The following is a 24,299-nucleotide window of genomic DNA, read 5'->3' on the forward strand; positions in this document are numbered from 1 at the left end:
ACGTCTCTTACACGATCACAAAGGATACGTAAATTATACGTATTACAAAAAAGCTCTCAACGATCTACATGCTAATTGAACATGTATATACTACAATGTCTTTTCTAGTTGTGCTTTGGAAAGCGTTGTGAGAGAAAGAAACAAAATTTAAATAGAAAAAAAAAGAGATAGAGAAAGAAGACATACACAATAGTTATTCGTTGTATCTCATCACCGGCAAAAAAAGCAGGAACCGAAATATTCGGTGAGTTATCACTGCGTTCGACAAGAACAAAACTTCTATATCACTTGTAAGCGCCATTGAATCCTATCCATAATACGAGATATTGATTTCGAAGAATGTTACGGTCAATAAAAATCACGTATATCATGGAAAATACAGATATACAGCAGTCAAGTCAAACGAAGAAAAATAGATACAATCATCTCGATATAAGAATAATCAAAATATGCATGTTGATAATATGGACGGACTGTCATGTGGAGAGATTTGAACTCTAGAGAAAACTAGTTCTCATTTGGAGCTACTAATTATATATTCTTCGGAACACAGTTATGACGATATAGTAAGTCTTCAATTTTATCACAGTCTCGTAAATAACTCTTTATGGCGTCTAAAAGCAAAGAAGACTATTAAGGATTTTTCTTTCACCTTCATAAAAATTGCTGCTTGACTAGAGATTTTTTGCTAGCGATATCTGCTGGACACTTTGGTCGATTGAAAATACCTACTAGTCCTATCTATCTACCTACCTACCTACCTATTTATCAATTTATCTATCTATCTATCTATCTATCTTTCTATCTATCTATCTATCTACTTATCTATCCATCTATCTATTTAATTATCTATCTATTATCTATCCAGGCCGAGAAACATTCCCGATCGATGATCGACATCGCGAGATTTATGGAATGTGTCAATAGTGGTTTCTTTTTTTTAGTTTTTGATTAAGGACACCAAGGTCGTTGATTCCGAGCCGTGGTATCCGAGAAGTCCTTGGTATCTACCTACAAACGGTGGACGACGTCGGCTAGTAGGGTTTCGATGCGTCCTTGGATCGTTTAAGTTGGACCTTCAGCCGTTTCATGCCGATTTGGAAGCCATTCATCGCTTGGATCGCTGCTTGCGCGCTTGCCGCGTTGTCGTACGACACGAAGCCTGTAAATTATTTTTCGTTGTTTTGGAAGATATTACTTAAAGTATGAATTCTATAATTTTGCTCATTTTGTAGAGACATTACTGTGTCTTTTATAATTTTATAATTTTTACTATTACTTTTTATAATTTTTCTTAAATATAACTTATCGGCTAAAACTTTATATATTTAATTGGCTCATTAGTTAATCATTAACTTATATATCTTAACAGAAACGAATGGTCTATCGCTGAGTGAGGGGAGGGTTAGAGGGGAGGGGGTAGTAATAACATTTACGTATAAGTAAAGTATATACAAATTGACGAAATAAACAATAGTATGTATATAAGTTTGACGAGAAACGATGCAAGAGTACAACGCATCTTACCAAAACACTTGCTCAGTTGCGTTTGCTTATCGATGAAGACTTTTGCCGAGATGACGTTCCCAAATGGCAGAAATGTTGAAACCAAGTCAGTATCGCTGAACTCCTGCGGTAGATGGTAGATAAACAGATTGCATCCTTCAGGACCCTCTATCTGCTTGTCCGTGCTGGTGAATTTTGCCTTTTGGGCCGCAGCCGCAGCTGCGGCTGCCGCTGCCGTGAACGCGGGGAACCCTGCAACCACAAAATTCGTCATCACCGATTTCTTATTCCTCCATTGATATTCTGCTACGCATTGTTCCTTCTCATCCCACGAGATTCGCATTTTGACGGCTACCATCGTTCATTCGATTATGGTTTCCGATTATTGGATTGCAGATACAATATGTAGTTATTGGCTCGATTGGAGGTTTGAATTATTGGTTGATTTTTGGTCTCATTGTGGTTTTGAATTATCGAACATGTAAAACGATCAGTTATTGATAGGGATCCTTATTTGTAGTATAGGTTTCACTATAGTACATTTTCAATAATACAACGCATAAATCATTATTCTGTTGCTTCCTCTACCTTTAAATAAATTGCGTATCTTGTGAGTTGGGATTTGTATATACAGTGGCGGTCATATGCACGATGTATTTCAAATTGAATATTTTGTTTACCCCCTGCGAGAAATTCTAATTTTATATGCATGAATTTAAAGCCGTAACTCATACTATTTTTCTGTAAATTTGTATAATTTAAAAATGATAATAGGGGTAGAGGGAGAGGAGGGAGCGAGAGAGAGAGAGAGAGAGAGAACAATTTGAGGTTATGTAAAGATTTAAATTAGATACATTTGCACATTACAACCACTGCAGATTTTAACACTTGATTACGTGCAAATCGATTGCAAACAGAACGTAGTCCTGCATTACACATCGTACGTCACTAAGAAAATTCAGGCATTCCACTTCGTTTGTACGTTTAGTTACTCACTATGTAATTCTTTCTTTTCCACGGTCACCGTCGTCTTTCCAATGAGAGCTTTAAGGCGCACAGTTACTTGTTAGAACAGCACTTTTTACCAACCATTAGCGCAAGTTAAACAATACTAATTTGCCATTTAATATCAAGAATACATTCTGATCAAATAGAAACAAGCACAGGTTCGATATAGCCGCTTACCTGCGTACTGTTGTAAGCTGGAGTAAGCGTTGCTCAAAGAGTCCTGCAATCCATTTAGAGGTGTACCCGTAAGGGAATTGAGCGCTAGGGACGTCACAGGACTGAGACTACCTCCGGTAGACCCTTCAAAATCGAAATCAATTCGATTATTCAATTTTTCTTCGATTCTCTCCTATTCTTTCGAATTTCTACAATAGCGCCCAATCGAATAAAACAATTGTTTCACCCCTGTTTTCTTTTTTCTATCTTTTGTTTTTGGAAACGATAATCTCCTAATTGACATGCTTCATGCTGTAATACTGACATACAAAGAATAGGAACAGAGATAGCTTTGGTAGTATTAAGGATATTATCTTGTTTGTTAATTGCATAGACGCGTTTTGTATAGCTACTACAAGCAATTTCTAAAATATTGTTTACAGAACAAATTATTTAAGTAAAGTGATTTTGTTTAAAGTTGTTCTTAGAGAGTACTGTATATAATACAATTCAATTTCAACGTGCAAGTTTATAAATATGTATATAGTTAATTGCAAAAAGCGATTATATACATGGCGTATTATGCAGAGCGCGAAATAGGTGGTCAAAGTTTGGATTTCGATTTTCACGATTATCTCTCTTCATTCTTGTCGTTCCATCTTTAAGGAGGGTAGAATACGACACCAAAGTTTGACCGACCACTTATTTCTGAAGCTCCCTGTATAATTATGTTTAAAGAGAATAATACTTATGAAAATATGGTGTAATTTATGTGTTCGGCTGGTTGATCACATTTTTGTCGAAAGAAAATAAAAATTCAGAGGAAAAGAGTTCAAGGGGGAAATTTCGCTATGGACGGTGAATTCATGTAACTCGTGTCAGTGTTTATTTCCACGTGTGTCATATTTAAGATTTAAACAAAACCTATAGACAATATCTTCGGTAATTGTACATGCATTATTACATTAATAATTATCGATTGCTAAACGAGATATCTTTTCTAATATGTACACCAATATCATCGAACAATATTAACCAATTTGTTATTTAAAAATTTTTAACAGCATAAGTCTTGTAGTTCACTAAAGAAAAGGTTTTGAAATATACAAGCATCTGGTGAAGGATTATTATCTTTCGTTGCGATCTCTCTATTATATTATCGAGTATTACGAAACAAGACACACGAATTCAAAGTTTAATTGAAATATATTGGACAAATATTAGGTGATCTTCGTTCCATCAATTAAGCAAGTAACAATAATTACAAGTCTAATTAGTGAATAAAGATGTACACGAAAAAGGGATGATCAGATCTGTAGCTGCTTCAGAATTACATCACGATGAAGAATATATAAATTACTAATAAATTACAATATTAATGACCGAATACAGAATAAAAGATTAGCGGTACGTTTATATTTTCCTTTCACATCCAGTTCATTCGATGCATAATTCTCTAAAACACCTTGCAGAAGAGTGAATGTAGCTAAATGATGAGAAGAAAAAACGAAAAAAATGAAAGGAAAATAACCGTAGAAGAGCGAAATTGAACAAATTAATCTATAGACTTGTTATACAGTTTCAATGATCTCTTCTCACCTGTATTTCCGGTCTTTCCAAGAAGGACAGCTACGCACGAAAAAAATGTGCACATTAAAATGCCGATGTGCGTTCGTATAAAAAGTAGAAGGAATTAATTAAATATAGGCCAAAGAAATAGATATGGTAGTCGTGACTAATGTTATCAGCAAATCAATCGCATGTACTTGAACGAACATGTGAAAATCGTGTGTATTTTGAACGAACCTTTTTAATTAGTTAAAATAATGTTTGATTAATTTTATTGATCATTTTTGCACGACTTTACTTAAAATTAAGTAGATTCGGACGTAAGGAAATTAATTGATTTCTTTGAAAATGGACTAAATCTCATATTTAATACGTATGTTGCAAACTTTAACGATAGTAATCATAAAGAATATAAAAGATGCGTTGTAGCAGATACGAGAAAACTGTTTGTTAAGAGTATTAGGCATGGATATATGCTTACTAATTCAATTTAGCAACGTTAATCAGTCTTAGAGATACGGTCATTTTGTTGCCGTTCGACCAAAGTAATCAAATGTGACGGTTCCTACAATATTGAAGTCAAAATATTATGAAAGAAAACAGTCGAAAATACGAGGGGACAGAGATATATGTGCGATGGAATCTGGTATTACGTCTATATGCAGGTACATATCGGCCATATATGTGTACGAAGACGAATATGTATAATCAATCGCAATGTAGTTGTTGTATTCGTATATTAAAAATTACACGAATTAAAATTTTGATTCATTAATGCAAGAGTATTTAAATATATGATAATTTCAAATAATTTGAAATTATCTATCTATTAAATAAGAATCGATAAAAAATTTTTTGGAAATTTGCATCACAAAACTATCCAATAAGTCTAAAGTAAAATGTACCAACCAACCAATCGATCAACGAACACGCAACATTCATTTTAAAGAATAAAAATTTATTATCAGAGAAAGAGTACAAAATATAAAATAACCCTCATACAATGGAAATATGAAGACAATAAAAGCGTACTGCAACAATATAACAAAGTAGGACCGTTTTCATAGACATATGGTCAACAATGTACTCGCCATTAGGTACGAATATGCAGCACTGTCACATCACGAAGGGTTCAGTGAAAAAATGGTACACGTATATTTTTTTTTTTTCGAAAATGAAGAAACAAAAGAATTATTCTCTTGCTCTTTCCTTATATCGTCATGAAATTTTCATTATACATGTATATTCAGGATGATTTCTTTAAATTTTCAAGGTAATTCTTTTAACTGATATATAATTTTACATTAATTGTCAGTCGTATAAACTTAAATAGGATTCTAGAAAAACTGTTAGAATTAGACACATAAATATGTCAGTCATATATATATTGCTAACGTAGTGATCAACATGTTAGATACTTCTTAGTTGTACCATTTTTCCTTGAGTCCTGTATATAAGACTCAGTACTCATAAACGCATCTATTGCAGACGTATTCCAATTTTCTTGAAGCGAACCAAATGTGGAAATTGAGAGGTGAATAACACGAGAAAGTTAGAATGTCGAACGGCTAAGATTAATTTAGTAATTGTTAATACTATACCAGGCAATGCGACACGTACATAGCGACATACCTGCTGTTGAATTCGCCAGTCCGCTTAACGCTGAAACACAGAACACGTTCACGATATTAACAAGCGGAGTTAGTAACGTGTTTACATATTCAGCACGTGAAAAAAACTTGGCAGAAATTTACGTAACCTATACTCCGTACAAGATAAGGTATTCGTTGTGTGATATCGCCACTTTGAATTGCTACGATTGCTTGAAACGATCACGGTTAACGGAAGATAAACAGTTAAAGTACATAAATATAAGTGACAAACAGAGAAGGAATCGCATTAATATTTTAACAAATCACTTTTTTTTATTTTACGATACGTAAAGATGCCTGTTCACGTTCTTGCTATTGGAAAAGTTTCTGTGAGTTTTTGATCAATTGAGTTTTATAAAAATTTTGAGAAATATAAATGTTAAATCTCGGCAGAAGCTATCCCAGATTTGTTAATAGGAACAACGAAACAAACTTCCTTTCAATTTGGCCTTTTTGTACAACGTAGATTCAACGATTTTCGTACATAGAAAAATCATATAGAAAAGTCATATAAATAAATAAATAAATAAATAAATATATATATATATAATACGAACAATTTCAAATGGAACAAATTACAACGACCAATTAATAGCTATCAGAATAATCAACGTCGTACAAAATGCATATGAAATATATCACCAATATGATTTAATCACAAGAATGAACGTCCTTGTGATTTCCATCATGCTGTTATTTTCTGAATTTAATATCATGTATCTCAAGCGTTTCTTTTTTGCGAAAGCACGGCACTTCCAGATAATCACATTCATTTTTTCTATACTAGGAACGAAAACGAACAACAGAATGCACATGGTAATAGAGTATTATGTAATAAAAATAAATGATAATAAAGACTAGATTTTTCAATACTACTGGATCTGTATGTGGTATGTGTTGTATCATGATGGAAGTTTCTTGTTTTACTCACTGTTTGGCGACACCTGAAGGTTGCCGTTTCCGCCTGTCATGGCTGCCAGGGTGACCAGGTTCTGCATACTCATCGGTGATACTCCTGCATTCGCTGCAACGTATATAACCGAACACACACGAAATGATTAGATTGTAAATCATACACTTGTACCACAACACGTTAACGTGACTCGGTATTTCGTTATATAATTCTTGTAATTAGTGTAATTGACTGGATTTGTTTAGGAAGTCTTATCGTATATTCTTCTTGGCTTTTCCGATCAAAATTACGAAAGAATTCGTAGCAATGAAATATTAAGTCACGTTTTTTTCACAAGATTGCATCCATTAGAAATATGTATACCTATGGACTTCCTAGCCCATAGAAAAAATCGATAAAAGTGTACGGTAAATAGAGTATCCTTAAGACTACATAGAATTCTCATATTCTCCACTTTACCCCTTTCCCATTCACAAAAAAGGAAGGCACAAAAAAGGAGTAGGGTACACTGTATCGTTTTGCATATGTTTGTTCGATGATACGCTTACGTAAGTTCTGGTATGTCATCGAATAACCACACGTTTCTTAGCAATAAACAGTAAACATGTGATTTCACATAGACGCTAATAGCAGGTATCTACGACGATGTATCATTATACTGGCATGCTTCCCAACCCCGTTAAATGAATCATTTCATTATCGCGAAGACAACTCGGGGAAAATATACGGGACGGTTATATACCATACGTGAAACTTACGAAACGGAACATCGGGACAAACAAAGACTCGATAATGTACTGAAGGAGGACGAATGCGTGTCGAATGTTTATCGAACGACGAAGTGCAACGTTGCACAAAGAATAATGAATATTGATTTAGTATTAAGCATGCGGTAAGACGGATAAATGGCATAAAGTATGACTGTAATTTGTTTGCAAGCTGGCAAAATTTGCGGGAGTTGTGGAAGAACAGAGCAGTCACAGACGTATACTGGCGTATAGATGTCTTTATTTGCTGTTATCCGATGAAGTTTGGTGAAGTTAATCTCAAAACTGATAACGCTGACGAGCATCGAAATTACGTACGTAAACGTAGATATCAAAATATTATTTCTAATTATCAAATTAAAATGTAAAGACAAATTTAAAGAATTAATTTGATCGATATGTATAACTCTTCTGCTACTCTGACCCAGTTTCTTTTCTCGTTCTTGTTGGTAAATTGTTTTAAGAACTTCATTAAAGAAAATCATAAGAAGATTATAAAAATAGTATAGATTGGGAATAACGTGGACAAATGAAAAGTAAAACAAAAACAAAAATAGATTCATGTAAATAACATAAATTAGTAAATGTAAAGCAAAGAAACAATGAACGAAAATAAAATATAAAATAAAAATGGACACCAACCATACTCACCGGCGGTATTGCTCAAGGACGCGAGCGTCGCCAGGCCTTGGAGGTTCGCAGGGTTAATTTCTGGCGGGCTTGGTACGGCGGGGGCAGCCGCATGCGCAGGAGTCGCCGCGCCGAGGCCAAGGTGTTGTTGCAGTAACAATTGATGCTGTACGCTAGACAACGCGCTTGCACCAGCACCTGCCGCGACCGGAGTCGCCGCGCTCGTTGTCGCCTGAAGTTGTTGCAACAGTTGCAACGAGGCTGGCGCCAAAGCAGGCGTGTCGTTCTGCAAACAAACGTAGCTTCCGATAAATACCTACTTTTTTATAAGTCATATGTTTCTGAGTAGCGGTGTTGTTGTAAAAGTAGTATGAAACAACTGCGAAGAAGGAAACTTTGCATGTTCTTGCGAAGTTTTACGACGCGGTGTATCGAACTTGATTTGGATTTAGTTTAACGCGTTCCATGTTGTGCCTTTCCGCGCGAGTTTCTATATACACTGAAAATCTCAAAGAAAACTTTTGTGCCGAAAACGCATCACGTGATATATGCATAATATATTAAGCATACATAACTAACCGGCAGTGAATGATCAAAACATTATATTGGAAGAATCAGCATAAAACCGGGACTTTGACTCTTCCATTTTTATAGCCACATGCTGGTACCATCATTTACTTATTCTAACAATTCGACATAAGCAAATCGATAGCTAGTAGTAATTTCTAATGCATTTCAGCGATTAGTTTAGAGTCTACTTTGATATGTTAATTTATAGTACTGTCTGGCAGGATCTTTAGTCTCGTGGAATAAAATGCATAGAAAATAACTAATTAAAAACGCGACAGTAATAATTCCATTTTGAAATAAATTGTCTCGTAAAATAATTCTTAATAACCAGGTACTTTAAGTACAGATGGAGACTAATTACTATGCATTATTTCGTTTGTTTTCACGTAGCGAATTACTCTAATGATTTTATGTATCTGTGTATAATCAATCTTTTCTTTTATGTCAGTCAATTAATACGCTAATAAAAATATATTTGCACTGTTTTCACGATGTTTAAAATCTCTTGTATTCTCGCGAAAAAGTATTTCCGAATCAAATGTCAACGATCGATCAAATTAAAACCTTTTAATCGAACCATCGAGGGATTAAAATTTCCATCGAAAAAGAAATTTTATAAATCAGATAAGTTTCAAAGATATCATCTTCTATCATCGTATAAATTTCATTCTCTTTTGTTCATTCACAAAAAATACTTTGATTCGCAATATGCACATGTAACTTTAAAGGTTCTAGGAAAATAACTTTACGAGAAAGTATTTCATTCTCGATGCAAATGGGCTCTTTGATATCGGGTAAAAAGGTTGGGTATGAAATATTAAAGGTACAGACAGTCAGGTAATGCGGCGCCATGTTGACTCCTGCTATATTCCAAAGATTCGTCTGGAGCTGTTGCATCCTCTTCTGATCTTTTTCCTTCTGCGTGTCTGCAAATTTCACAACCAGCGGCGACGAACATCCCTGAAAAAATATATATAAGGTATACGTTAAATATGCTTTTAAAATGCAGATCGTATAGTCTTGACATTAATCCTATAAGATGCTACATGACTTCGAACTTATATACTCAAATCAATACTTAAAAAATTAGGTACTTTATGAGTTAGAACTCATAAAGCTATAAACAAAGATTTTACAAATACTAACCATCTGGTATAACATAAATTTCTTTGTGATCACGATTATGTCAAAAGTAGCGTTATTACTATGTATTACTAGCGATTAGCTTACTCATTTCCAACGTAACTCACTTACTTCTATCATGCAAAGTAAGAATGTTAGGCTTTAAATATGAATAGGTATCAGTTGTGTTCAGCAGGCCAACTAATGAGACTAATTGCCCCCAATTGTTGGGATTAGGTTGATAGAAATCACCAACCACAGGAGTATTGGCTAAGAAGAAAAAAGGAAAAAGAGAAAGGAAAATTTGAAATTAGAAAATCTATAACCAAAATACCGAGGTGTGAAAATGATTCTAAATCGAAGATATGTAATGAAATAGTGCTAGCTTTTTATTTAAAATTTACGTGTTTGAAATTTCATATTAAAATCCTCTGTTTTAAGAAAGTTGCACAAGTAATACTTATTGAATTATTAAAAAATCAGTCGTGACTTCTGCCAATTCTTGTAAAAGAAGGTAAACTGAGGCGATCTTTGCTGATTAAAGGAGATCGCGAATGTGCAAGTGGTGTGTTTTCAATGACCCAGTATACGATGGTTAATAAGTTTTGAATAAAGAGAAATCACGGAGCATCGCTTTTTCATGAATCCATGATAATTAATAACAACTACAAAATATATGTATAAGTTCTTTGAATTGCTGGTTATAAAGGAGAATACGAAATTCGAGACTCTTTACGTATGTAATAAGAAGCACGAAATCGTGCCAGTTAAGTCGACCACGACAAGTAAAAGCTCGAGGAATCTGCAGCTGGAAATATTCATGATATCAAAATGGAATTGCTGTTGTAGCCGCGTGCCTTGGCACGATTTTCTTTCACCAGTCGAAACCAGGCATCCTATACATAGGTTGTAAGTGTACCATTAGAGGAGGGAAAGGGAAGACACAATTCCATAGAGTGTGTGAATGTTGCTTCGAAGTGTCTACCGCGCCATTATCTTTTTATCAAATTGATCGATACTTTTGTTGAAACTTTTATCAAGTTCGTGTGAAACGAAAAGAAAGAAAGAGCGATTAAGTATCGATTGATAAATATCGTATTGTTTGAAAAGTTCAAGTTTCGAAGATGATTATTGGCGATGATTATCTTGTTTCAAAGTACTATTTCAATATAATTACAAATAGTTGCAAAATTTATACTTTTATTTATGAGAATCTGCTTATACTTTTAATCTCAATTAATCTTGTACCGTTGGCGACGTTTAAATATTAATTAATGATTAACTATAACTAACTTTTGGATATTGTCTTTTGGAAGTATCGCGTTGCTCTATTTATTACGTCTTTAGCATGTCTTTACTAAGAAGGGTGTGTAATATAACTAAGTAGGGCCTGTCTTTACTTACAAGATGTCCTATGTTAGATGATGGATGGAACTTTTGCAAGTTTCTTTTGGGATTTACGTTATCAGGCACATCAGTTTTAACAAAATTAATCCCCGGTAGAAATTAGCCGCGGGAAATTACATCGATTAGAAATTAAATTGGAATAAAATCTGTATGATGCTATTGCAGGAAATTCAACTTTAGTAATATAATTCGCTTTGTACGAACAATATAGTTTATAAACTGCATGTAATTAAAGAAATGGAAATACAAAAGAGAAGTTTTATAAACGTCATCGCAAACTATTTCATCCTGAATGGAAGAAGTAATGTTTGGTAACAAAGTGTATCTTTGTTATCAAACATATTCGTTTCAAAGACGATTAGAACGAGGGATACATCGTGCGGCGAAGGGTTAAGTAGCAAAGATAGAGGAAACAATTGTGTTTTAATTTCTCTCACCTCCATCGTTTGTGAATGATGAAGAGCTTTAATGGCGTTGATAGCGTATTGTTTACTAGCGAAGGTAACGAAGGCACAGGCTTTACTTTTTCCGGTGCTGTCTCTCAGCACCGAACATTCTTCGATGGTTCCATAAATGCTAAACATGTTCCTAACATCGTTTTCGCTGAACTTCTTCGACAGCATGCCAACAAACAGTTTACGTTCTGAAAGCAAAGAAGGTGAAATAAAATGAGTGTGTTCGTTGGTTAATTTTTCTAAAAAATATTCAAACGAGTAAGATATTAAATTACTTAATCCGTTGATTAACCATTATCGTCATGATTATGATAGTTGTGTCTCGTTAGAGAGCTAACGAAATTTCAATGAGTTTCATATATACTTTTCATAATATACATAATATATTTATAAAAGTTCTGTATAGATAATGTTCATATATTTTCTTGTCTTACTGTATGTAAAATAATAGCAGATCATTCATCTTTAGCAATTAGCTTTAAGGTGTACTTCTACCGTTAAGATGAAAGGAAGTGGAATGAAATTTACACTTGGATCACTTGGAACAGTCAATCGTTTCTACGCGTACTGTACTCTAAACAACGCTCGAATACATAAGTAACGTTAGCTGTTTTCTATTTATCGTGTCATAATAAGCATTCAGGTATCATGCGGTCAGTCAACCACACACCATTTGAGAATGACAGGTGGCGAGGAGAGGCGGAAGTGGCCCAGTCAATATTTGTTTAGGACCAAGAGAAAAGTTCCGCCCGGAGAAAAGCCGCTTATGTAAATTCAGCGTCGCATAGGGTTTCGCGCAGTGATGCAAGGTAGCCGACTGCATCTCTGAATATCTCGATCCACGCCTCTCTTACTCTTCTACATTTGTCAACCCTTCGATTCACCATTCTTTCTCCTTTACTTGATTCGCTCTCTAGTCACATATACGTATCTCTGCGAATTTTCTATCAACGAAATCACGTCCACAATGAGACTTTTCCCTTTATTTTATAGGATAAGTCGCATAAATCGACCGGTTGGAATATTTTCTAGCGAAATAATTTGTATCAGATTTCGTGTCTCTGGAATTATGCAATTTGCAGATCCATAATGACTTTATTTTCATTATTCTTCAATATATAGCGAAATAAGAATTTCTTTAATTAGGCAGAATAAAAGTGATAATACATACGCAGTGGGTTATGACTAAGCCAAATGAATTTTTTTTTAAATCTAATTCGTATTACAATACAAAAGACGGTCAATAACCTTCATGCTCACTGTCTGGTTGAATTCAATTGATTCAATTTGAATAGGAAGAGTTAACCTCTTTGCATGTTTCTTCGTTATTCATGCATGCGCAAAGAATACAGTACCGTACAGTTCATCGTATATCTGAACGTAATAAGTTTATCGCTACGTATCGAATTTTCTAATTCTTATTATTATCGGTACATTATCGATAATCACAGAATTTCCAAACAAATTTCTCATACAATTTTCCTCCAAATTAAAAGTCTAGAATTTTTTCATTCAAATCTCTTATCTAGTCCGAGAATAAACAGATCGCGTAGCTTCAAAAAATTACATTTCTCGTCCTCAACCTTCAAACCTAAAATAATATCGGGTATTTTCATATTTCCTAGTTCATAAAAGTAAAACATTTCTGTTCGATAGGTGTCTCAAGACGTTTGCACGATACAAGCTCAAGGAATTCACGGGAATCCTTTCTCCGCAGAATTCAATCAAGAAATCATTCGACTAATTTTTTGAACGGTTAGTCGCAATCCTATTGTAGTTACAGATGATTGGTAAGATATTAACGATTCGCAAGAATTCTCACACCCGATCGATTTCTGTTTCTCTCTCTCTCTCTCTCTCCCTCTCTCTCTCTCTCTCTCTCCCTCTCTCTCTCTCTCTCTCTCTCCCTCTCTCTCTCTCTCTCTGTGAGAGGAAGGGAGGAGATGCTTGGCGTACTTAAATCGATCACAGGTCGCCTCAAACCGAATTCAACTCGTTAACAGTTTCTCCGTTCCTTGATCGCGTAACGAGCCGTGTTTCATCGAGGCTACCCCTTCCCATAGTCAAAGGCTTCCACGGCAAAAGAAATAATAAAATTGAAAATCAAGGGAAACGGTCAGCGAATGAGCAGAGGGGGGAGAGCGGGAAGGGGGAGGGAGAGGGAGAGAGGGGAGGGAGAGGGAGAGAGAAAGAAGAGAGGTGGAAAAGGATGGAAACGGGAAAGGGGTGGGATTGTGGAAACCCCGCACATATTCGTCGATTGCGCCGCAAACTCGTCCCCTGTTAACGATTTAATTACTTTGGTAACCTAACCGGATACCAGAGCAGCTCGCCGCCACGCTTGCCCCCATACATCGTATCAGATTTTCCACGACGGAGCTCCATGGAGATTGAAACTGGTCTCCTTCTCCTCTGGCTATTCACCTCGTCGCTATATCCAGCCACGAATTATTTTCCACGAAAAAATTTCAAGCCCCGAGCTAGTCCGTTTCTCCCCCTCGTACCCTTTTGTCCGGTGGCATCAGTCTGCAGCAAAACTGCGGGCTTCACTGGAATGTTTATTAAATACCGAAGACGTTGGTCTGCCGCGAGGATCTTGCTCGTTTTCGGCTTTCCACCGAAATTGCAAGGTAGAGGGGGCGGATTGCTTGATGGTCGAGCTTTATCTTTAAGCGGAGAGGGTGGAAGAATGTATTGAATACTTGCAGATAGATTGGAGGGTAAGATCGAGGATAGGGGTTTCGGTGAAGTTGGGAAATAGGAGAACAGAAGGGATATACCGGAGGAACGCGTTGGATATCGTTGATTTAATTCAGTTTGCGGTAGCGCAAGTACCGGGTAACAATGTACGAATACCCAATTTCCAAGTACTAAATATTCAATCCTTTTACTTTTATTTTCCCTTTATTCTTCTCTTTTCTTATTTTTAATTTTGTTTTCTGGTGGTAATTGATGTCCATATCACAATCGAAGATCATACAGCAAAATATGACCAGTTCATTTTTGTTCCTTATTTCACGACAATAGCGTCCCATATGGCGGTCATGTTCCATTGTAAATCATATCAACGTGCGTGTTTGCATACCGCATGTAGAGCATCGATTTAATTTTCTTTTCATTGTTCATCGGATTCTTGAACGGCTGTTTTCTTCACGTCCAATCCATTCATTCCCCAATTAATTCGCGATTCGACGTACGCTTGCGACCGAAAGCCGTATACCTCGACACAGTTCGGTGTTTTTTTGTTTTCCCTCATGGTTTTGCGCTTTTCTCGCAGCCACCGCTGAGCGTCCGAGCACGAAACCGCGCAAATGTTTGTAAATCAATTTTACGTACTATGTACACGGTGTTTGTTCTCCTAATTAAATCGCGAATCTCGTTCGTGGAAACGGTTCCCGGTTTTTTGTCGAATAAATTGGTAAAGACGGGTCACGCCGTGATAGACCGCGCGCGCGAAAAATTACTATAACCAACCTAACTTCAATCCTGCGCACGGTACCAATTGACGTTAATTTCTAGTATTACATGGAAAATATTTAGAACATCTCTGTTTGATTCGAGCGTTTTATGGAACTTGTAACTTCCACTATATTTCATTTTTTTGTGTCTACATCGATGATATCGAATAGAAAATTTTTATATTAGTAGCACGAGATATTTTGCATTTTTCACTTATTTATCTTACGACTTTTCGTCAATTCTTAGAAGGTTTTTGGAAAAGGTGATGTCCTAAGATATTCTAATAATATGGTTGACCGCGAGTCAATAAGAATCAAAGGAACGATTTAAACGTTCTCCAGACGAAACTACGAGTTTCCGGAGAATGTTAGGAAAGATTAGATTTGCGTCACTCCTTGTTTCGTATTCGGTAAACTGACAGCAGGGCTCGCGCAGGAATATTCTTGGTCTCTTACGGCCTCACTTCCGGGACATTCGCGGTCCTTTGCCAGAATGAGAATTAACTTTGTTAATTTAATTCCCGGCTTGGCCACGTTCAAACTAACTGAATTTCAACCAGGCTGAACTACCGTGTTGCTAAGCAGACCGCCTTCTTGTCTATGTGTAATATATCTCTATATCGCGTTTGCACCGGATGACCAATTATAGTCGGCAATTATACATTGATTCACTTGCTGGGACAACTGGCAGAAATTGTTTCGATAAATGAAATACGCGAGTCTAAGCAAAATTTCGTAAATATTTCAAAATCGAGATAGAATTATAACGGGATCTTGCTAGTAAGATTATGGCGGTGAACACCAAAGGCAATCCTAAAAAGCATCAACTCTTCATGTAATTCAAGAATTATCTTATATCCCTGTCACTTTGTTTTTTGGGGATATGCAAACTGTTAAATTAACAACGAAATTACGAATATCCATTTGTTTGCATTCATTTATCAAAAAGGAACAAAATTGGATGTTTTTTGTAAAAATATTTTTTCTAGATCTGTTATACGAGCTTAAACGAGCTTACATGTTCTCATATGGGGAAGTCACACTTGTAAACTCTCACTCTTTTATTCTCTCTCGAGCCGCAATAAACAGTCGGTACGTTGAAAGAAGTTCGTGTCGAAATGTGCACAGGACGAGGGCAAAGGCCTCAGTGAAACTTACCATTAACGCGGCAACTGTGTAATTGCCGCGCGTTAGTTGAATATCTTTAATGCTGTTTGATTTACTGGTATTAAGTTTACAGTTTTTTCTTTCTTTGATAAAATTTTTAAATAGTAGAATCCCATTTATCTGAACGTGTCGAAAGACAAACAGTTTTATATAATTGGAGTTCATATAATGGAGCGAATAACGGAAAGAATAAAGGAGCTCGCCAATTTTCCTTACATTTAAGTAAGTGAATTCAAGAAACAGAAGTTCAATTAATCGAGCATTAACGACAATTTCGTTAAATGATATCAAGTAAATGATGTTCTGTTGCAAATTAGTTGAACGTTGATTGACATCGAACGAGTAACGATTTAGATCGATTGCGATTAAATCGAATAGACGAAGCCTTTCTTTGGATTTCTTTAATTTTTGCATAAACATCTTCTTTCTGTTTTATGTTAATAACTGTAATAAAGTTCCTGTATGATAAATTCAGACATGAATTATGCCCGAACATTTTTGCGATGTTCACGAGAATAATGTGAAGCGTCGTTCGATAAAACAAAACCACGTAGAGGTTGATTCGCTTTGGACACAGGTATGCGACTCGTCATTAGTATGTCGCCGACAGAACGCGCAGGAAGTGACGTCAAAAAGAGGCAACGATTTATAGAGAGCCACGAATTCCGATTAGTGAAACGTTTCAGCTGCACGCCGACGGCGTGACTGTAAATTTTCTTTTCATAAAGCCCAACGTGAACGGAATTCCTTCCTTTTCGATCTATCCTGGTAGTTTCTCTTTTCATAAATTCAACACGAAGGGAATTGTGGTTTTTCCCGCGATAATCTCGAAACGATCTCAAAAACTTTGTGTTGTCACATGACATGTTTCACGTAGTAGTAGATATTAGAAAGTTTTGTAAAAAAAAAAAAAAAAAAAATCGTTTTATCGAATGTTTGGAAAAACAACTTTTCTGTATTCGTATCTCGTTATCATGCTAAAGCACGCGACCGAGTCGTGTATGTAGAAATTGATTTTTCGTCACCATGTACACTGTTTTTTCAAAAAGGAACGATACGGATAGCGGAATCCTACTTCAGAAGCGTATCGGTGGTCCCGCAGTTTTGTAAAATCGTTTTAAAGGTAGCACAAGGCTGAACAACGTATTTCCTCGATTCCCTGCCGTTAGTAGCCCGTATATTTCGCGAAAGCCTTCGTGGTCGCGTCGATTCACGAATATCTTCCTCGCGACAAAGATTACGCGGCCCACCCGTAGAAATGGAACCATAAATTTTGGATTGTGACGAGCGACTGGGAGGATCGTCCGCCATTTGCGAACGCTACGCGCAATGTACCTCTCGTTCCAGGGATAAGCCTCGTTCGGATTAGTCAAGTTCAATTCGAATCGTTTAATGAATAATCTGACTACGGAAAAATACCTAATATCCAAACAAGTCAACTACTATACTGATTGTAACTATGACTGAACATAAAATTTAGGACATGTCGAGTTGTAAACCTGTCTTCTAGGAAAGATATTGGCAAGTATGAAACAGAGATCAAAATTAATACGCAGGAGCACAAAGAATCTTTTTAAATGAATTCCAAAAAAGGCATCGAATCAAGCAGAATAAAACTGAGAACGAAACAATGCAGGAAACGTCGACGGACTTCGCCAACCGGATGCAAGTCGAAGGTACCGCATCCCATACAAATATCCAATTAACACACCGTACATCGCCTACGACTATTCTCCGGAGGAGAGAAAGGTGCATCTATGTTTATTTCTCGTCTCCGCGTCGATATTTCCAAAAGCAACTTTTGAGGTGGTTTACCGTATAGTGTGTTGTACGAGTCGTTACACTAAAACTAAAAATGTTTATCTATTAAAACACTTGTTCTAAATTATAACTCTATTACATCATAATTACATGATAATTATAAACTACGCTGATCGTGACTGACTTGTTCGCGCTTAGCGAATTGCTTAACTGGACTGTCTGTTGGACTGTATGACGAGTCTGTCGATCTTACGACGCTCAGCAGTCCACTATTTTTTTGCTCTGATTTCGGGGGGTATTTATGGTGTTGGATAGAGGTTTGCATGGCTGGCTTTGTCTCTGGGTGCTGTGACATCGCGGACGCAGAAAAATCCGCTTGTGTTCCTGGAAACCACAGCACCTTTGCCCACCACACTTCTATTAACTTGCAAATTTATAATATTTATGTGTTTTTTATGTGAATAATTCGAACAATTGTCAAACTCTCTAATGTATGAATCGCGTTGGTTTGATCAGTCTAATGGCCAAACAGTCAACAAGAACGATATCGATAACCATGTAATTGCTCGCATACTTATAATTATACCTAATCGCTGGATGGTTAACGTAACAGGCCTGGTAATACGCAGAATATCGCGAAACTTCGTGGCACGCGAATAAGAGCTGTGGAATTGCAAGGTTTGTGCCATTGAAATTGTCGAAGCAAAATGGCCAAAAGCATTATATAAGCTTTCATAACACGGTTGTTTGCCAATGGTGCAACACACGTTTATGTTCCGACTCTATATAATCATTCGGCCAGTGCGCTCGAAATTAGCATAAAGGACACGTTTCAGATGATAGGCGAATATTGTTCCTCGTGATTTCTGTATTTTGAAAGAATAAAGTAATGTTATAATTAAAGAAATAAACAAATTTTATAGAATTTTGTTAAAAGAGGAAGGGAATTTTTTCAATTCAATCGACGATGACGAACGATAGACAATAAAAGCACGAGTTGGTCGAAGAATCGTGATTTTCCAACAAATCCAACATTTTTCCATTCCGTTCACCTAGATTTATCGAGAACATAACCGTGTTCCACGATTTCATATTTATTTATGTCTCGCTTGCAACAACCCACCGATTTATGTATGCATTACTCACGCAGCGATACACCCCCGTTCCTAGATGTTAAATCACCTACGGAAAATGACGTATAACTGTAAGATCATTCAAGTATTATAATGATATTAAATGCTTTATTACAAACTCCTTTCTTATAAAACATTTCAATTATTTTTCCGATTATTCCAAAACTTATTGGGTTCCAGAATATTTCGGCATATTAGAACGAAAACCTTGGAACAAGGAAAAGTTAAATTATTTGTCCGTATAATACAAAACGTCGACTAACAATTTCTCTGATATATTAACGAATCAACGTGCGATACAACGAACCATCGTTTTTATTTTTTCCGAAAGAAAATAAAATTATAAAGAAAACTAAGTAACAAAAAAAAGGGGGGTAGTGGAGAGTAAAAAACATAAAACATAAACAGCAATAGGGTCGAACGAGATCTCTGTTTGTTCAAAAGCTTCTTTGTGCCATGACATAACAAGAAAGCGTGACAGGTAGAAATACGACGGTTTTAATTAAACTTTTAATTGCCACAGTTCAGACTACTCGTATTACAATTATTTCACTGCGACTTCTATTAATTACGACATCTGCTCGCCTGCTCCGATATCTAAATGCAATACCCTTTTGGCCATGTTGTATTTACCGAATTTCTGTAGTGTTTTGCGTGCTGGCATTTTGCGATTGTTTGCTATTTGTAATTCATAGTGATCAATGTCAGATAAATTTCAAGGAAAACGATATAACATATATTTTATAAATTGATTGCTACTAAAATTGTGCATTTCTATATCCCAGTATTACTATGTACATGTATATAATAAGTATATTTCTAACGCTTTAAGAAATATCTTTATAAAATCAAAATCATGCAGGATTAAACATCTCTTGAGATTCTTAACAGCAATATACAACTACGTTATATATAGATTTTTCATTAAACGAACGAAACATTTGCGAGACCAATGGGCAATGAACGCTCGTCGAAGTCTCGTCTCCTGGTATTCTTTTGCGAGACACGGTGCGCGATACCAGTTGGAAGATAACGACAAGACTGTAGGTGCAGTTTATACCGTGTTGGGAAAGTATGTCATCTACACCACCGCGGGTTTTAGGAAATTTTATTTTAGATAAAGATAAATAATAACAATTTACAACAAGATAAAAAGTAACGAATCATTTCAACTTACATAAGCCATTATTTTTTATTTTAGAAATAACATAAGAACAAATTTATGCTATAATTATCAAATGTAACGAAGCATGCGACTTGAAAATAATCGTTCTAATATCTCTGATTCTCAACTCCAAACAATAGTCTGTGATTTCCTTGTTCATGATCGATGATTACTGAAATCACGTGTGTTTACGATACATCGATTGTCATTGAGAACAGTGCGAAACACTTTCTAGAGAAAGTTGGTTGACATTTTCTAGCTATAGCCTTGGAAACGTAAATCAACAGGTGGAATGTTGCGAGGATCCTGGATGACCCACGATAATCATTGAAAAATGAATATTTTTTCATTCAATTTATTTCTTTTTATTTTGTTTTAAAATAGAAGTGAAGGGTATTATGATGAAATATATAATACTTTTTTATTTTATAACGCAATCGAATAATGTACTATTATACTATGACACGGTTTCATTTTATTTTATATCGTAATAGGATAGTATGATCTATCATATGTCTACGCTATACTGGAATGGAACGCTATTGGAACATCAGCTACTTTTCTACGCGTTGTACTCCACCAAATACCAAACCCACAGTGTAAATAATATTACGCAAGATGTTTGAAGATTTTAATACTCATAGTGGAAATATGACTTCTTTAAACAGTCCAAACATCTATAACACTAAAACACTGCTTAACAAATACGGTATTCGATACCGAATAAGCGTAGATCCAGGAGTTATTGTGTAAATCGTTGTGAATTTCCGAAAATTTAGATTATTTACAATGGTGTCGGCATAGCGTTGTCTAAATACACTTCACCTGTCCTAACTATGATAATGAAACGTTTGAGAACGTTCGTTACAAGTTCTTTAACCATGCGATTTATACAGCTCTCTCGAGTTGTATTCGCGTGAGGTAGGGAGTGTCAAAAAGGAGAAGATGCAGTTCGGAGACGAATCCGCATTCCGGTCTTGAAATGCATCGTATACGAATCTCATTGAACCTCGAAATGAGTGCCTGAACGTGTGAATCCCATGAATTAGAAATTACATTTTCTTCATTCATATTGTAAAACGATTATAATGTACATTGTAACTACGCTTCATTTCTGTCCAAGGAATCGGGAAATCCACAAGGAATGAGATTTGAGATCAAAGTTTTGAAGCTTTAATTTTTACTGACAAGAAACTGATACCTAATTTCATTAGTACGATGAATTCGCTGCTATCCATACATCAACCTAAGAGTTTTATATAATTTAAATTGTGCGAAGAGCTAAAAATTAATAATCTTTTATAAATTTTTCTTTCACGATAACAAATTTTCATTTAGTTTTATTTGAAAGCCTTGGAAATGTCAAAACGATCCATTTATTCGACTGAGGTACTGGCCAGAAGCACTCTAAAAACATCAGATACTTTGAGACTGACAATTCTAACCAAAGACGTCAGAAAGTCAAAATAAAAAGAGAAGTTGCCGATCCACGCCATCCACGAGGATGAAACATGACAGAAGGGGGTCCTCCATAAATATGACACGATGAGAACACTTTCGAGTACCTACTACGAAAAGAAATAGCGGGAATGGTGGAGTGGCAATGGACGTCTTTGCGTTCCGTGACTTGACATGACACACCTGCTCGTTCGAGTACGTACAGTTGCTGGAAGAGACACAGGAAGATTATAAATTACAGTATTAAGTAGGGACAACGATTGTTCTACCGTATAGATCTCGAAAGTTGTCTAGAGTAAAGAATGCTCTTGCATACAATCAGTATGCATAGATGCATAGATCCTATTACTTCGTATGACGAGCATTTTTTAAATAAGCTGCAAAGGAAAAGCCAGTTACAAAATCTCAAGCTTTTTACTTTCCATAAAATGTCTCAAAACACCCAGTGCTCGAAACACTTAAAGTTTAACTCCTGACCGATTTACGATTTCGTACATTTCTTCCAGCTGCTGTACATAAGTTGGAGCGAAAAGGTTCGCGGTATGACTGGTCTTCCTCTCGTCTCTCATTCCCTTTTCTTGCTTTGTCCAGGAGAAACCGACTTTGGAAGAAGGATGAGCGATGCGTGATGCAATGAGAGGAGAACCGGTTGGACACGTGGTTTTCTCGTGCCTCTCAATTTGTCTGCTTGAGGAACGAAGAGGCGCGAGGCAAACACACTTGACGTGACTTCACGAGAAACGAACCGTTTTACGATTGAATAGTAAATAGCATAATGTGTAGTTTGTTTAGAGGTTATTTTAATTTCTTCCTCTCCATGTTGGGCTGGTTTGCGATGATCACTTAGTTTGTAGAAGTAGAGCAGTGAATCAAATAATTACTACTTACAATAAAACCAATTTTCTTCTCTTTACACTAATCACCAAACTGAAACCAAAACAATCTTGTACGAAGAACATAAAATCACAATATTTTAGTACTAATTTTTGTGTCCCTTTTCATACATAGTAGGTGCTGCGTGTAAAAATAAAAATAATAATAAAAAAAAAAAAAAATAGATAAAAGAGAATAAAAAGGAAATAAAATATCGATCATACACAGATAGAACTGTGAAATTTATTTTTCGATTTATTTGTCAGTAATATCGCGAAGCTCGCGCCATATATAGTTAGAGATTGACGGAAATAGAAAGAATAAATTGTTTTTCAACGAAGGTATTGTTGTATACGGACAAGAGTAGAGTTTCAGCCAGAAATAAAAAGATGGTCGATTGTGTCTGCCTGTTCGATCTTGAGACGTATCTTTCAACGTAATAATACAGATCTACGAGAAGGACAGAGAAGGAAGGACTCGATACGTAAGTACATGACTACCTGTTTACGTTAAGATTCTGTTGCATAACAACGTGTCAAGAATTGTGTTTTGCGCGTTGAAATCAGTCAGTTCGTACAGATGTTCAAGGATATGTGTTGATTTTATTTTTCTCACTAACCATGGCAAATGCTAGTGTATTTTAAATACAAAAATAGAAAATTTAAATGCTTCGAATTTAATGTATTTAGTTTTACTTTTGATAAAATGTTGAGTCAACGATTAGCCTGCATTTTGTCGTAAAGTAGGAATTCCTGGATTTCAAGTTAGATTGAATTAACTTTAGGATTTCCTGTGCAGCTTCAAAACTCCGATTCCTTATATACCCGAAAATTCTGTAAAATGTTCAAAAGTCCTTTTGTTTATCGAAACAGGAGCGAAAATGCAGCGGAAATAAAATAACGATTCCAGAGCCACAACGAGATTAAAAATATTTAAACGGATATACATAAATCAATGAATATGCAGATGAAAATAAGAGACTGTTCTAAGTTGACTGCCCGAAATGGTGTAGAAAGACAAAGAATCCAGGTAAGAAACACGTAACACCCATTGTCCGAGCAGAGAAAGAATAGAGAAAGATCGAGGTGTTAGTTCGTTCCAGTCGAATCCAGCCACTACTTCATTCAGTCCTATCGGCCACAGACGTCTATCTCTCGCAATAACGGCCTCCATTGATGAAATTCTGAGGTCGATAAACGACCAGCGGACCACGCAGCAAAACAACGATCACAAGGAGCCACGCGTCGTACCCCGATTTATGGCGTTCAACAGTGCCTGAGGGAAGGAGTTGCCTCTACGTCATTTTTTCTTTTTTTTGCTCTTTATGGACAGCTGTTGCTTCTGGTTATGAGTGAATTGCGTACCTCTAACTATCACAACGTTTATGAATGAATTAAATTGATGTTGTGACTCGAATTAAACTCTTGTTCTCTCAAAGTAGCATAATAGCGAATTTTCGATAATATGTACTTTAATTTCTAAGTTTGTTGAGGAAGCAATATATAACGAATATATATATAGATCTATGT

At 35.9% G+C, this 24,299-nt stretch overlaps 1 protein-coding gene across 15 annotated transcripts in view; it reads right to left on the reverse strand.

Annotated features, from left to right (window-relative positions):
- Window positions 1–24,299, reverse strand: part of LOC139987786 (CUGBP Elav-like family member 1-A) — a 354,004-nt gene that overhangs the window by 9,306 nt on the left and 320,399 nt on the right. For 7 of the 15 annotated variants that reach the window (XR_011799931.1, XM_072004466.1, XM_072004464.1 and 4 more), the window contains 9 exons: window positions 11,738–11,943; window positions 9,603–9,731; window positions 8,214–8,487; window positions 6,823–6,915; window positions 5,860–5,901; window positions 4,270–4,299; window positions 2,692–2,814; window positions 1,528–1,758; window positions 1,012–1,162 (listed from right to left, as the gene is read on the reverse strand). Coding sequence is in view for 14 of the 15 variants with exons in the window: in XM_072004466.1 (XP_071860567.1) it covers window positions 1,035–1,162; window positions 1,528–1,758; window positions 2,692–2,814; window positions 4,270–4,299; window positions 5,860–5,901; window positions 6,823–6,915; window positions 8,214–8,487; window positions 9,603–9,731; window positions 11,738–11,943 (1,256 nt within the window). In the remaining variant the exon portion in view is untranslated. The remainder of the gene's footprint in view (window positions 1–1,011; window positions 1,163–1,527; window positions 1,759–2,691; window positions 2,815–4,269; window positions 4,300–5,859; window positions 5,902–6,822; window positions 6,916–8,213; window positions 8,488–9,602; window positions 9,732–11,737; window positions 11,944–24,299) is intronic. The other 8 variants (XM_072004465.1, XM_072004463.1, XM_072004467.1 and 5 more) reach the window with 7 other exon arrangements.

The sequence above is a fragment of the Bombus fervidus genome, chromosome 5 (assembly GCF_041682495.2).
Source record: "Bombus fervidus isolate BK054 chromosome 5, iyBomFerv1, whole genome shotgun sequence".
Classification (NCBI taxonomy): Eukaryota; Metazoa; Arthropoda; class Insecta; order Hymenoptera; family Apidae; genus Bombus; species Bombus fervidus.